Source organism: Chenopodium quinoa, unplaced genomic scaffold (genome assembly GCF_001683475.1).
Source record: "Chenopodium quinoa cultivar QQ74 unplaced genomic scaffold, ASM168347v1, whole genome shotgun sequence".
NCBI classification, from domain to species: Eukaryota; Viridiplantae; Streptophyta; class Magnoliopsida; order Caryophyllales; family Amaranthaceae; genus Chenopodium; species Chenopodium quinoa.
The window spans coordinates 1,827,178-1,843,530 of NW_018745080.1; the positions used below are offsets into that span (position 1 = coordinate 1,827,178).

General features: G+C 33.0%; 2 protein-coding genes across 2 annotated transcripts; both read left to right on the forward strand.

Moving 5' to 3' along the window:
• The first annotated feature begins 7,191 nt into the window (after positions 1 to 7,191).
• LOC110709726 (14-3-3 protein 10-like) lies at positions 7,192 to 10,463 on the forward strand. Its single transcript, XM_021887954.1, has 4 exons — positions 7,192 to 7,686; positions 9,167 to 9,289; positions 9,965 to 10,078; positions 10,249 to 10,463. Exons 1-4 carry the CDS (start codon positions 7,192 to 7,194, stop codon positions 10,267 to 10,269), a joined length of 753 nt encoding a protein of 250 aa, XP_021743646.1. The 3' UTR covers positions 10,270 to 10,463.
• Positions 10,464 to 12,801: 2,338 nt separating this feature from the next.
• Positions 12,802 to 13,848, forward strand: LOC110709577 (agamous-like MADS-box protein AGL23). Its single transcript, XM_021887792.1, has one exon. It carries the CDS (start codon positions 12,802 to 12,804, stop codon positions 13,846 to 13,848), a length of 1,047 nt encoding a protein of 348 aa, XP_021743484.1.
• The last annotated feature ends 2,505 nt before the right edge of the window (positions 13,849 to 16,353 follow it).

Sequence of the window (16,353 nt, forward strand, 5' to 3'; positions counted from 1 at the left end):
CATAATTGATTATCATAGTTGATTGTAACATAGTTGATTATTGGTTAGATGATTTATATTAGTATAGATGATGTACAACCTTACTTGAACATATTCTGTTCTATAGGATCGTACCTCAGTAGGGATGAAAATTAGAGTTGATCAAAGGTGGACCGGCCCACTGGCCCGACTCAAATTTGGGCGGGTTTTGGGCAGAATTTTCCAGCACCGTCTAATTTTTCAAAAAGTTTAGGGGGGCTTGGGAAGACGGTTTTATGCATATTTAGTTGATTTTTTCTTTCCAGGTTCGAAAATGGCCCAAAAAAGCCGCACGAACCGACCATTTTCGATGGGTTTGGGCACAAACTTTTCGGCCTGAAATTTGACCCGGTCCGAAAATGGGTTGATTTTTCTTACCTTGGCACGGGTCGAACCCGCCCCGCCCAATGATCACCTCTAATGAAAATGTGGTAGCCCACACATATTGCTTCTCTTTTTCTTTTTTTACGGACACACATATTGCTTCTTATCCCATCAATCCTCTTCAACAGTTTAGATGAGAGAGGGAGTCTGATCCTTAATAGTTCATTGAGAACATAATTGTTATTGATTATTGTAAATTTTGTAATGCTTCAGTTTAATATCATTTTTTTTTTAGACAAAGCTATTATCAAATTAAATTAATTATTGTAATGTTTTATTTAGTGATAGTAGCCTTCGGTTGGGCCCAAATAGTTAACCTTACCATATGAAAAAAAAAAAATATGGCCATTTAGTGGTTGTTCACTTTGTTTCTTAAGTAACTAACTAAATTAGTTAAGGGTTCAATAATTCAATCCCCCAACTTTGGGGAACGTAAATAAATTCTTGGCTAGTCTTTTACCTTTAATTAAGAATATATATTCACAACTATCAGCCGCTAGTACTCTAGTAGAGGTGATAAAAATCGGGTTGGGGCGGGACGGATTTAAGTCTAGAATCTTCTGCCCAACTATGTGCATTTTTGGGCTTGTTGGGCCAAAAGCGAGCCTTTAAGGCTTTTTTTGGTTGCGCTCGAGTTTTGAATTAAAAATTCATTTTCTTTCGACTTGTCCAAACTTGCAATTTTTAGGCTACACAAATCATTGTTGATCACCTATAATTTAGTTGATACTATTTCAAAAAAATAAAAATAAAGGGGGTTTGAGAAAGTGAAATAATTAGTGAATATTATAGAACAAGTTTGTTTGGGGCAATTTATTATTAAATATTACATAAGAGAAAGCCCAGTTAATCACCTTGATAAATATAATTTAATTTTGCCTAATTATCAGGGCATATTAATTAAGAAATAAATGAACTGTTATGAGGTCCAATAAAAAGTTATCGATTTATTTACAATTTCGTCATTTGATGAACATATTTTGAGAGATAAACTTGTATTTTCTCATTACATAATATCATTTTTTTTTTGGCAATTGTCAATTCAGAAATAAAATGTAAATATCTTTATTTTCGTGATGGTAAAATTTCGTTACAAGTTGAAGTTAGAAAAATACATATTATGACAATTTTTGAAGACCTTATTTTCCTACGTAGTCCGTAGTATATATCGCCATGACGCCATATCCATACTTAAGAATTACGAACAATGATCAAAGTTTAATTTGAGTATATATATATATATATATATATATATATATATATATATATATATATATATATATATATATATATATATATATATATATATATATATATATATATATGTATATATATATAAGACATTCCATAGGGAAAACAATTATTGTTACTAGTACATTGTCAAATACATACAGACTCTCGTTGAACCCCTATCTTTAATATAAAATTAAAAATTAAAAATTAAAAATAAATTAAAACTTAAAGGATATAATTTCACCCAACTTTAAACCAAACGTGGATAAAATTTCACAGAGGAGATTGTATAGTTTAGTAAACTGATTAGATACTCCGTATTTAATTTTCTTACACCTTACAAAACTAGAAACTTATACATAATGGTTTAGGCTTAAGATTAAAGAAGTTGGATAAACCTTGTAATTAGCTTAATTAATTAAGGTACAATTAAGGAGTATCAGAAATTCAGAATATGTATAAATCCCGGCCCATACTTTGCGTACTTTTGTAGGGCGGTTTGTATTATTTAATTATTATTTTTTTTTTTTTTGACAGAATAGCATATGCATAATTTATTTATTTATTTTTTTGCATATGCATAAAGTTTTTCATCAGTTATATCAATTTACCTAGGAATACAACCAAGCTTAGGACATGTGCTATCTAGATTGTGTATATATACACGGGTCAATTGTTGTTCTCTACACATAATAATTTGATAATAAAAAAATAAAAAAAAAAAAAAACTAAACAAGATACTACATACTCTATTTCTCCTTAAAAATTCTCTAGGGCTCGTTGAACGAAGAGTTTGATCGGTATGGAAGGAAAACGAGGTCTAATCAATAGGTACGAAGAGCTTCATAATCTGGGCATCGTAATTCCTTGTAGCCATGACGATTATACAATTAATCCCACACCAGGTGATGACTCGTGTACTTCCTCTACAAGATTCGAAGTTAGTTTAAACTACAATTACTACCAAAACTTAGTTTATCATCATACTAATGGTCGACGAATGGTGATCAAACGAAAATTACCTCCAAAGAAAGGTCTTTTGATTAACCCGTTTTGCATATTGTGTAGGGTAGATGTCGTTAAAGATCTTGTAGCCTCCAAGAAAAACATTTTTGTTGGTGATTGGTTGATGACAAAGTTGAACACTTTAAGCGACGAAATATGGGAAGAAGTTGAATCTCTTAAGAAACAAGGAGGACAAAGTGTCGAACATGAAAGTAATTTTCTAAAGCAGATAGAAATTCCTGATTTAAGGCTTGACCGTATTGTTTCTGATCGAGTTTGCAATGAAGAGGAGTTCGAGGCGTGTGTTGCTGCCAATGACCGTGTCTTTGAGGAGAAAATACTAGTTATCAAGGGGTTGGAAAGCCTTAGTATTGACGATGATGATGTTGGTGCGTTTTTGAAAAGAGAGGATATGTGTGGTATATGTCTACAAAAATTGAAAACCACGGAGAATAAAGAAGGCAAAAATCTTAAGGCTGTTAGTTTTATAACGAAGAGGTCAAAGTCTCTTGGGAAGTTGCCTTGCGAGCATGTATTTCACGAGCCTTGTATACTTAGATGGCTCTATAAAAATAATGTTTGTCCTTTTTGCCGGAATCCGGTTAATGTATGATTTATGTTTGATCTAGATTTACAAGAATTGTGGTGCAATATAGGGCATTTAATTTGATTATTTTGGTAATTTCATAATTGAGGTTATATTTTATTTATTTTTTGTTTTTTTTAACGAAGCATGATTTTGAATTTGATGATGATTTTCCTGTATACTTGGACTTGTGTTTAAAAAACATGTTACTACATGCATGTAATTTACATTGTGATTTTAATATATGATTAAGAGCCTGATTTACTGAAAATAACTTAATTGAACTGATTGGGGTTGAACTGAACTGATTGGAGCTGATTAGAGCTGAACTGGACTAAATTGAACTGAAATATTTGACTATAGATTAATGATTTTTAAGTATGGATTAGTAATGATATTAATCCACTTATATTTATGAAAAATAAAATGAAGTTCAAAATTAATCCACTAATAGTTTTTTTTTTTTGTTTAAATTTTTTATTTTCATGTTAATTAATGCAATTAGGAATTAAAAAAAAATTAATACTATAATATTATATATACTGTATTTTTTATTCTTTTACACTTATATATATTATAATAAATAAAAGCAGTTATGGATAGTGTACGAGAGCAAATAACTGATCAGATATGACAGTCAATTCAGAGAAATGTCGAGGTAATGGAGCTTCTTGATGGACAAGAAGAAGACGAAGAACTAACCGATTATGAAAACTAGTAACTATTCTGTAGTACTCTCATTTCATCAATGAGTTCAACTGTAAAAATGCGTATAAAAAAATTATAACCATTTGAACAATGAATATTATTATTATTATTATTATTATTACTATTACTATTACTATTACTATTACTATTACTATTACTATTACTATTACTATTACTATTACTATTACTATTACTATTACTATTATTGTCGTTGTTGTTGTAATATATACTAAAAAGTATGAAATTTGGCTTTAATTATCATTAGCAATATCATTAGACATAAAAATGAACTTAAATAGATCGGCCCACCTAAAATAAATTGTCATTTATAATATCATTAGCTAAATCATATAAAACAAAAAAAAATTAGCAAAAGAACTGAAGTGAACTGAAATTAAGCTGAGCAGAACAGGTCCTAAGGCTTCCTGTATGAATATGATCAACAACACGATTTACTTATATTACAAGTTAAAAGATTGGTGCTTATCTTGATTATTAGTTATTACATACATAGTTACATCTAAATGTTAATTAACCTGCCAACTACACCTAAATATTTCTACAGAGTCTACATTTAGTTTCTTGCTCTACTAATTGTACAGTTGCTAATTTTGCAATATAAAGGGGATTTCTCCTAATTAGTTTGATGTTGGCCGATTCTGTATTGTGTCACTGTGTGGTATTCATATATATTAGGAAACTCTTGTAATTAGGATTTTTAGAAGTTTTTGTTTTTCACAATTTTTTGTATGCAGCCTGCTGAACCGTGCGGCAGGGGTTACTCGAGTTTTTTGGTTCGAGTTGTCGGGATTACTCAAGTTTCTCGGTCAGGAGTTACATACTCGAGTTTCTCGATCAGGACTCAAGTTTCTTGGTTAGGGGTTACTCGAGTTTCTCGGTTAGAGGTTACTCGAGTTGTCGGGGTTGCTCAAGTTACTCGGTCAGGGGTTACTTGAGTTAATCCTGACCGAGTAACCCCTCGAGTAATCCATGACCAAACCCCTCGAGTAACCCTGATCAAGTAACCCCTGATTGAACCCTCAAGTAACCCCTGACCGAACTCCTTAAGTAACACCTGACCGAATTACTCGAGTAACCCCTGACTGAATTCCTTAAATAACCCCTGACCGAGTAACTCGAGTAACCCATGACCGAGTAAGTCGAGTAACCCATGACCGAGTAACCCCTAACCAAGTAACTCGAGTAACCCTTGATTGAATAACTCGAGTAATCCTGACCGAGTTCCCCTTCGAATAACCTTTGACGAGTGAACCCCTCGAGTAACCCCTGTCCAAACCCCTCAAGTAAACTCTGACCGAGTAACTCGAGTAAACCCTGACTAAAAAACTCGGATAATCCCTGACAAAAAAACTCGGATAACCCCTGTTGCACCAAAAAGTTGTTGTTTGTTTTTTTTATTGCACTTGGTATTCCTAATATAAGGATAGCCTTAGATTTTAATTCATTGGTTTGATTAAAAATAAAAATAAAAAATTAATTTATTGGTGTATATCCTTTGTAATAGGACAAAAAAAATTGTTGTATTCCGAATCCGAATAAACACCTTAACCTTTATTTTTTTTATTTTTGCGAACGAATAAACACCTTAACCTATCCTCATAAAATGAGGCATTTTTATAAACTTGATTGATTGTGATTCTTGACTTGTTTTTTTATTTTCTTTTATTTTCTTTTTTTTTTTTTGACATAAGCTTAAGCCGATTCTTGACTTGTTAGGATAGGATATATTTTTGTTATGTTAACATGACTCATTAATAATGGATTAGGATTGTTTTAATTTTTTCTTAACAAGTTAATTTTTAAATGTGTCTTTAAAAAAAAAAATAATAATAATTCATGCATCATAAAGGTCCTCCATTTTAAAAAAAAAATCACCGCAATGCAATATGGTGTTGAGCTTGCTATCCGACTGGGATATGAGAAAGTGTGGTTAGAGAGTGATGCTCTTGGGATTGTGCAACGGGTGAAGGAGAAGAGACGAGGCTTTAACTATCTTCACATGATTACAGACTGTATTAATCAATTGAGTTCTTCGTTTTCATTTTTTATTTGTAGTCATGTTAAACGTGGGGGAAATACTGTAACCCACTTACTCGCTCGGTCAAGCTTGTCTGACTCTATGGAACATGTATGTTTTGATCCGTTTCCAGAAAGTATCACAAGACTTGCGGAAATGGACTTAATTTAATGAGAAGTTTAGCTGGTTTTTTTTTTTTTTAAAAAAAAAAGGGTTCTATACACTAACTTATAATATATGCTTAATATCCGTCAGATTCATGTTAATCCTAAAGAGCTGTAATAAAGATTTGGTAGAGTTACTAGGGTAGTAAACTAGTCATAAATCATCCTCTCTGTTTATGTAAGGCCTTCTACAATCTACATGACCAAATCTTGTCGGCATATATGGGTGGAAGGAAGAAGGAATGGGTTTTAATGTTTCATAATTGATAATTGATTGATTGTGGTTTTTAATTTGGTAAATTTAAAGGAGTTAAATACGGTTAAGGGTATCAAAGTCATTGTTTTGCCAACACAAACCTATAGAAATTGACTAAATCATATAAATCGTGAATAGCCCAAAGGTCAAAGTTTATTAACTAAAAAAACCGAGAAAGTATATACTACACAGAGTACCATTACAACATCTAATGATAATCTGTGATCACTTAATTAAAAAACTGGAAAAGATAGGGCTAGGCTGGCCCAAAAATTCTACCCTAACTTGAGAATTTTCTGGGTCAAGCCAGTCGGCCAAGCAAGTCTTGATCAACTCAAATGGTTAGCATCTAAAAAATGGTCTTCGAACATCATACTCCTTTTGCTTTGGAGTGGAAATCCTCTAATCTTTTCTCCGATTTTCAAACGTTAACCCGTATAACTACACCAACTAACCCATATAGTCCATACACCTATTCAAAAACAACAATAAAAAATCATAAAAAATTGTTTATATTATCCACCTACACATTTTCACATCCCTCAATCATCAATTTCACCACCCCTTTGTGATATTTAATTTCTATATGCAACACAACTTGCTTAACAATTTCATCAATTTTGACAATATTTTATTTCCCCTTTAATATTTCAATTTCCACCTCATACTAAAAAACGGCCCACATTCCAAGATTCTTCTTCTCACCCTTCTCTTAAAACCAAAACCTCCTCTTCTTCCTCGCCCCCCTTTTCCCCCCTAAAAACCACCATTTTCTCTCTCCTTCTTCAACCTCTCAACAATGGCGATTCCTGACAACCTAACCAGAGAACAGTACGTTTACATGGCGAAACTCGCCGAACAAGCTGAACGCTACGAAGAAATGGCGAAATACATGGACAAACTCGTCGTCACCACCACCTCTTCCGGAAGCGAACTCACCGTCGAAGAGCGCAACCTCCTCTCCGTCGCCTACAAAAACGTCATCGGTTCTCTTCGTGCTGCTTGGCGCATCGTCTCCTCCATTGAGCAGAAAGAAGAAGGTCGCAAGAACGACGACCATGTCGCTCTTGTTAGAGATTACCGTGGGAAAGTTGAATCTGAGCTTTCTGATATCTGTGCTTGTATTCTCAAGCTTCTTGATTCTCATCTCACTCCTACTGCTTCTGTTAGTGAATCTAGAGTCTTCTACTTGAAGATGAAGGGAGATTATCATCGTTATATGGCTGAGTTTAAATCTGGTGATGAAAGGAAAACTGCTGCTGAAGATACTATGAATGCTTACAAAGCTGCTCAGGTTTGTGTGTTTTCTTTTAGTTTTTTGATTTTGTGCCGTTTTTTTAGGGTTTAGATGTTCGATTTTGCGGAGATCTGTCTGAATTGATTTGACCTAAAAGTTTTAACTCGATTTGTATTTGTTATTTTATGTGTAATACTACATTATTCTTTGATAGAATCTTTGAATTTATGCTTCGATTTTGCTGCTTTATATGCTGAGGTATGGAAGAATAACTGAGATTCGAGCTAACAATGACTGAATGAGTGATTAATGCTGTCTGTATAGCTACTGAACATAGTATCTTGGTCGAATGACTGAGATTTGATACATGAATATGCATATATTGGATGTATTTTAAGTAATTGCGAAAATTCCTGCAGTTTTATAGGATGTATTTAGGATATTTGAGAAAATTCTTGCAGTTTAATAGGGTTTTGGTCGTTTGGATGTATTTTGGATATTTGAGAAAATTTCTGCAGTTTTAATAGGGATATTTGGATTTATTTTGGATATTTGAGAACATTCCTGCAGTTTAATAGGAATATTGATGTGTTGTGGATAGGATACGATATGTGTCTGCGGAATTTTGTAGTTGAATGAAGAATAAGGATGAGAGTGTTGGTGAGAAGAATATTTTGATTTAATGGCTTGAATGCTAGATTGAAGCGAGGTATTATTTTAACTGGATTGTTGATTCTCTGGAATTGTATGAAGTTTATTTTAAGGACTTGTTTCAGTACTAGTTACCAACATACTGGTAGTACACTAGCTCACGCTCGTTTCGTCTTGGAAGTAGAGTGCAAGGATAGAGTGAGGCAGTATTGAGGAATGGATTCGATGATTGCTTTTCTGGAATGCTTGGCATAATTTTATTAGAGTCTATCTTGAAGGCTTCTTTCAGTTTGAAATTTCTGTAACCTTAGCTGAATTGGCGTCTTAGGAATGTTAGGATCAGCAGAAAGCAGATATGGTGGGTTTGTGATGTTACCGTTGATCCTTGCTACCAGGATTATAGCTTTTAGTCATTGACTCTTTACAAATAAGATTTGTCTAGGAGTGTGTATTGGGTCATCAATGTCTTTGCATATTAACTTGAAAACTGTGACAAGAAAAGATAACCAATATGAGATACTTACTTTTCTCTGGCAAAGCTTGACAGATCTGTCTTGCACATGTCTAATTAACCTCTGTGGTGGTATAAAATAAAGGGATTTGTGGAGATGTGATGTGTGGTTTATATTTGGTGATGGGTTTATGCTGTTTGGATCTGAGAGATTGTATGTTGTCTAATTGTAGGGATTGCTTAAGATAAAAATATGAACTATCCATTCTAGCTTTCCTTTGGCTATTCTCTATATCAATCTGATCGTTGTCTGAAATTCGGAAGATATTTCTTCACCATTGTGGTTTTGGCTTAGACATATATTTTAAGCAGCAAGTATGGTATTGGGCTTATTATCTGACATAGTTTTTTTTTTTTTTTTTTTTCGTCTTCCAGGAAATTGCTCTTACAGATTTGCCACCAACTCATCCCATCAGATTGGGTCTTGCTCTCAACTTCTCAGTGTTTTACTATGAGATACTCAATTCTGCTGATAAAGCTTGTAGCATGGCCAAACAGGTAATTCAGCTATTCCCTATGTATCTAACTCAAATATTTGTTGTTTTTGGGAGAATTATCTGGTTGCTAGAATTATTTCGTCAATCGTCCTGAAGTGCCTGATAAACAGAACATTATATGACGAAGATGCTTCTCTCCCACTCCTACCTTTCTAACTGTTAATTGCATCATTGGGTGTAGTTTCTGATTTTCTGATGTTAAGATGGTATCGTGCTCTCTGTTAGCTGGTTTTTGTCTATTTGTATGAAAGTTGTATAGATGCATATTGCATTTGATACTATGGAGCCATGGAGGAACATGCCATAGCTTTCATGACCTGAAAAATGGCTTAAGTTTGGTTTATATGTCTACGAATGGTTATGTGGAATGCATTTGCAGGGTTTTCGACTTGATGAATTGAGATCTTTGAATGTAAATATCTCTATGAAATTAATTTTGTTGTGAGTTGCGGTCACCAAATGGGAGCCAATTGCATATGTAATGATTTGATATTTGTATTGAGAACCTTGAATGTATTTTCAGTATATTAGCTTAGCTTGTGGATGCCTGTTTATATTAATCAGTTTTATTCCTAAATGTTGCCTTACATTGATTATATATTGATACTTTCAATTTGACATTTCCATGTGGTAGGGTATCTAATAATAATTCGCTACATTTTATAAATATTGACAGGCATTTGAAGAAGCCATAGCAGAGCTGGATACTTTGGGTGAAGAATCTTACAAGGACAGCACTCTTATCATGCAACTTCTGAGGGACAACCTCACCCTCTGGACATCAGACCAGGTCTGTACAGCTATGCTAAACTCTACATTCACATGCTTCATTATTGGTTACGAGTATACGAAGTATATTAGTGAATATTTATCTTCGGCAATCGTGTATATTGCTAAATAATCTGCGACTAATAGAATTGGATATCCTAGTTTGTCTAACCATGTTTCATATATATGCAGGACCAATTGGACGAATCATAGAGGATGTAAAGCGCTGGTGAATGTGGTTAATAGGTTGTGTTAATTGTTTCGTTTCTTGTTTGAAGATACTGCCGTCAACTTGTTACATGGATTCAAGTATCGCACATGAAACTATGTTTCATTTGGACCCTCATAATGCATTTTCTGCTTTTATCTGGTTTTTATAAAAGTTGTGCTTTGAAGAGGCATACCAAGAGACAGGTCCATATAGTTGCTGGTTGATCTGCTTCATATGTTGAGATGAGATACAAATCAAGCGTGGCTTAAATCAAAATATAGTTTTGTTTTTTTTTTTTTTTTTTTTTTTTTTTTTAAAAAAAACTTTACGGAACTACTTTTTCTTGATTTTATTATCACCCCTACACGAGTAGCATCAGTAGTCCGTAATTCAATGATTTCCAATAAAAGTGTTTTGAGAGTGATGTCAATGGATTTATCCTCAGGCATATTCTCTTCATTCTCATGCACTGTCACTGTGAGTACTCTACTATCCCTCCTCGGCATTCTCTGGTAGCCTAAGCCCTCCTCGTGAGAACTTTCCAACTTTGTGCGTGTATGTGTGTGTGTGGTGGGGGGGGGGGGGTTAGGAGGTCTGTCTTAAACATATGCCTCAGGTGCCTTAATCCATTCAATAGTGACAGTGTCGCTGGCGGTGGTGGAGAGACTGAGAGGCACTGAAAGCGTGTCAAAAGTCTAGAGAGCCAAACTGGTTACTGTAAACTGTGAAGTAGTGATAATAAAGTTCATGCACCTGTACTGGAAAGTACGCGCAGCTGGATGGCTTGAAACAGCTATTTACTGCTATGGCTTAAATCCAGGGTGCTTAACTTACAAATATGACTTCTTCCAGTGCTCGAATATGAGATTAAAGACTGTCTAGCGTACCATATCAGTTGATGGTTGTGTCTATTATCTTTCATTATTATCCTCCTCTGTTCTTAACTTCTGAAGTTCTGATCATCCAACCACACTTGGAACATAACATATGAAATTTGTTAGGTGAAGCGCAGATTGTAGATCAACTCGAAAAATGAAGATACAAAGTAGCGCTCGAAGTAGATTTAATTTCCCTGTATTTTCTTGATTAGGAAGTGAGAGTTGTTGGAGTGCTACTAATGTGTTCTTGCAGCATAGGTGAAATACTGCCACCCTATCCGGCAACACTAATGCAATGCAAGAGCAAACCTTGGGAGTAAGATCAAATTAAACCTTGTCCTCTATGTGATTTGATGGAAATTAAAATGATTTTATTGGAAGATTTTTTTTATTTTTATTTTTATTTTTTTATTTGAGGAAATTTTATTGGAAGATTTTGTCAACCGTTTGTTTAAAAATCTGAGGTTTTATTTATTTTATTTTATTTTATTTTTATTTTAACAATCTTGCCCTTTATTTTACTTCATTAATCTTGCCTTGTATACCCTTTACTTGATATATATATCCTTTCCTTTTATTTTGAATTTTAAATTTACAACACCAACTCAATACTTTCTCTGTCACTAAATAATTGCAATTATTTTTTAAAAATGAATATTTATTTATTTATTTTTGGGATGAAGACTAAGAATATTTTAAGTTTTATATCTTAATAATTATAAAAAGTTAATTAATATTTTGAAAATAAATATTGAGACACTTTGGGACGAAGTATGTTTTTATTACTATTTTGAAGCATTTCAGGTCAAAGTTTGAACTTCAGTAATCGATTGAAAGTAGTAAAACGAACTATGTCCACTTAAAATGCTCAATACGTAGCTCTTAATTATACCCCATTGACTGTGTAATCTTCATTAAGATATATACCTGTTCATCAATATTTTAACAGCAAAAAAGTACAGAGTACTTAATTATGTTACCATACTTTACAAAAAATTCACTGAACAAACGTTATAATTTATATGTGATAAGAAGTAAATACTAAATATTTGTCAATTCTACATCTACTATTAAATGCTACCTTGGCAAACACTCCTATTGACTTTTATCACTTTTGTTTTTCCATGGTTTGACTTTTACTGTCGTTTAGATTAAACTACCATGATACCATCCATATTTGGGCGTTTAAAAACCATACTGTAAAATTAATCTCACTAGTGGCTCTTACACATTTAAATGAAAAGTCCACATACATCTTTTATTGCTGATCTTCACAGGGAAAATAGGATTATTCAGCGGAAATTTGAAGACAAAAAGGAAACATATATAATCACCCAATATATGAGTATAATAACCATCCATTTATCTATTCACCAAATGATTCAAATCATAACATTTTTAGCAACTTTATTTTTAAACAAGATACTGTAAAAAATTATGCAGTAATCAAATCTTTTTCAAAAAATAAAAATCCTATAAAATCTTGAATGAATTATATGGAAAATATTATGTAATTAATAACAGGATCTCATTAGTCATTACTGAAGCTCCTTATTCTCTTTGAAAAGATCTTCTAAAGTGTTAATATAAAATGACATTGTAAGATTAATAATTAAGCTAGTCCTAAGTAATAATAACAAATTTTCATCATTATTAATGGCCAACAATAAGGAGACAGAGGATGGTAAGAAGGAAGTATTCAGGACGAGAAGCAATGGAAGGAGGAAGATCCCTATTGAGAGAATAGCAGACCAAACTAGAAAACATGTTACGTTCTCGAAACGACGTCTAGGGTTGTTCAAGAAAGCAAGCGAGTTATGTGCACTATGTGGGGTGGAAATGGCAGTCTTGACTTTCTCTGAGAGGGGCAAGCTATTCTGCTTTGGTCATCCAAACTCTGACAATATCATTCGTCGTTACCTGAATCTTGGGTCCTTCTATGATGAGCCTGCTGGGATTGGTTTGATGGTGGAAGAACAGAACAGACAGCGCGATGAGATCAAGAGAAAGACTGATGAGAAAAAAAGGGCTACGAATCGTAATGTTGTGGAGAAAAAAAAGGTGGGTGAGCCTGTGGATGATGAGAAGAACTGTCAGTCGAGTGGTACAAATGAAGGGTGTGGAAATTGGTGGGAGGTAGCTGCGGTAAATGAAATGGGATTGTATGAACTCGAACAGTTCAAGGCGTGTCTTATGGAACTTAGGAAGAATGTTGCTGAGAAAGCTGAGGAGCTAACAGAGAACTCTTTGATGTATTCGTCCTGTCAAGCAGGTAATGTTGTTATTGATCAGTTAGACACTAATCAAAATTTGAGCAATGATGTAGGTTGCAATTCTTCGGGCTCTAGTACCATTGGGAACACGGATTTCTGGGACAATGTTCGCGATTTTGAAAATCCTGTGCTAGGTATGATGAGCGATAGCAGCCATCTCATATCAGGGGATGATAAGGTTGCGAATGTGGATGTTTCCCAGAGCTACAAGTTCAGGTTCATGAATGAGGTTCATATGATGAATGAAGTTGATTTGGAAAGTGGTCGAGATGTTGCCCATTTTTCTAATCTGTCTCAGAGGATGGGGGTTTTTAACTTCACCGTGATGAATCAGTATTATCAAGCGCCAATGATGGAGGATCCGAAAGGAGCTCTAACCAATCCGGGTGTAATGCCTCAGGGTTTCAAGTATGAGGGTGGACAGCTCTAAGGGTGGGTTGAGTTTTTCTTTCAACTGTTTTGAAGCTGCTTAATATAAGTAGTACTAGTACTAACACTAGCAATCTTCTAATTTCAGTCTTTTAAACAGAAAAGTATTTAGTGGGTGTGATTTTATGTTTGAATAAAGATGTCAATTACTTCAGTTAATCGCATTCTGAATTTAGTAAACTTCTGTTCATATTAATGAATGAAATGTTACTTTTTTCTATCAAATCATTTAAACTGAAGCTAGCATTTGTGGTTATGTACATATGCACTTAGATCATCTCCAAGGTGAGACTTGAGGGAGTTTTTTTTAGAAGAGAGGTTATTTTTTACGTAAATAGCAATTTTCTTTTGGAGTTGCTAAGTTTAGATACTCAACTTTGAGTCTCATTTGAAAAAAAATGTGGGTCCCTTTATCAATATTATAATATTTTTTTTGTAAATTATTTTAGTTTTTTTTTTTTTTTTTTTTTTTTTTTAAAAAAAAATTACATGGATTTGGTGGGGCATAAATTAAAGTGACATAGTATGCTTTAGAGAGTCTCACCATTGGAAAATTAGACTTCGCATGAGTTGCTAAATTGAGAAGTTGGTTGGGTATCACCATTAGAGGTAAAAAAACAACTCATTTTGTATTTCAATAGTCAAAGTTAAGTTTCACCAATGGAGATCATCTATACACTCAAATATAAATACTACATGCACTATGTATCTTTTAAGTACAGAAAAAAAATTAAGTTCAAATGATTATGAATTTCATAGATAAAAAGCAAGGTCATCCAAAAGGGCAATTTATTGAGAAAATACAAGTTTATAACCTTGATTGTAAATAATCAGTGGTTCATAGAGGTGGATATACCATGCGCATGGTACATCCGTTCAAAAAAAAAATAAAAAAGCGGAAAGAACATTGTATAGAAATGTAAAGAACATTTAGTTAAAGTGAAAAGAACATGGTATAGAGTTGTAAAGAACATATATAAAGTGAGAAGAACATATTTTTAAAATGTAATGAACGTGATAAAAAAACATAAGATATAAAAAAAGAACATAAAGCTATTAATAACAATGAACATGACACTATTTTATAAAGAACACAATGTTAAATAATATTCTTTATCTTCGTGTTATTTGATTGTCAGTGTAATGTATTTTTATTTGTGACATAATATTCATTGTTTACTGTGAAATGTTCTTTAAATTTTGACTTTAGATTATGGTGGGTGAATATAAATAATATTCATTACATAATATTATGAATGTTCATTAGATATACAAAAAGAACATAAAGTTGGATGTTATTTGTAAAACAGCTATATGTTTTTTTTTAAAAACAACTATATGTTCTTTACAAAACAACTATATGTTCATTCCGCCTTTTATCAAAAACCCGGATGTACCACACCTCCACAAAGAAAATTTTAGATTGTAAATGACCTATCAGTTTAGTAATGGAGTAAACCCTTCCATTTGAAGTCGTTCATCACGTTTCTATTTTTCTCTCTTTCTCCACGACAAACATCTAGCCCTCTAGGATTAACCATTCCCTTAATTCCTATATTTTTCATAGGGTTTTCTTTGAATTTGTCAGACGGTAAAACAAAGTGAAGAAATAGAAGCAAAATTAACAATGAAAATGGAGCAAAAGTCGACGGCTGGAAACTCGGACTTTTAATCGACCAAAACAGTAGCAATGGAAATAATAGTTTGTCATTGTGGAGGTTCTAACTATTAATTAATGTAGTTTGGGAGTAATGATGTGGCAACCCAAAGCTACAAGGGAAGCATCTATTCATTGTGAATGCTCTAATACACCTTTGATTTCATGAAAGTATTTTGTCTGTTATAAAGTGTGAAGTGTTGTATTTGATTTGCGTTGAACTATAGTGGATAAAAAAATAATATAGAAGATAATCAAAGTGCACAAAGAGTGATTAAAGAGTTTTTCTTCGGTTTAACAAACAAGAGGGATATAAAAAAGTCTCTAATAGCTTAGCTGCTTAATTAAGCCTAAAAATAAACCCCTTAATCACACGCTGCCAAAAAAAATAAATAAATATATATATATATATATATATATATATATATATATATATATATATATATATAAATAAATTGTGAATGAAGAGATCAAGAGAGTACGTTAATTGTAAACCAATACAATGATAAAAGAAATTATGACCTATAGGGCAAATGAACCTTGTAATATTTCTTTAAAATCACAAATCTTGTAATCGCAAATTGGGACGAACAAGATATGGCACATTAAAATGAGACGGCATACGAATCCGCCAAGATGTGCACATTATATCAATATTTTCATTTTAAAATGTTTAATAGTGGTAATTTTACGACATCATATGAATTTTATCCTATCAGTTTATGTATGTAGGAAGACGTAAGATATCTATCTTGCTAATTAGGCTTCGTTTGTTTTGACGGAAAACAAATCTAATGGAAAATGAATTTCCATGAAAATCCATTTTCCGGAGGAAAACTCAAATTTGGT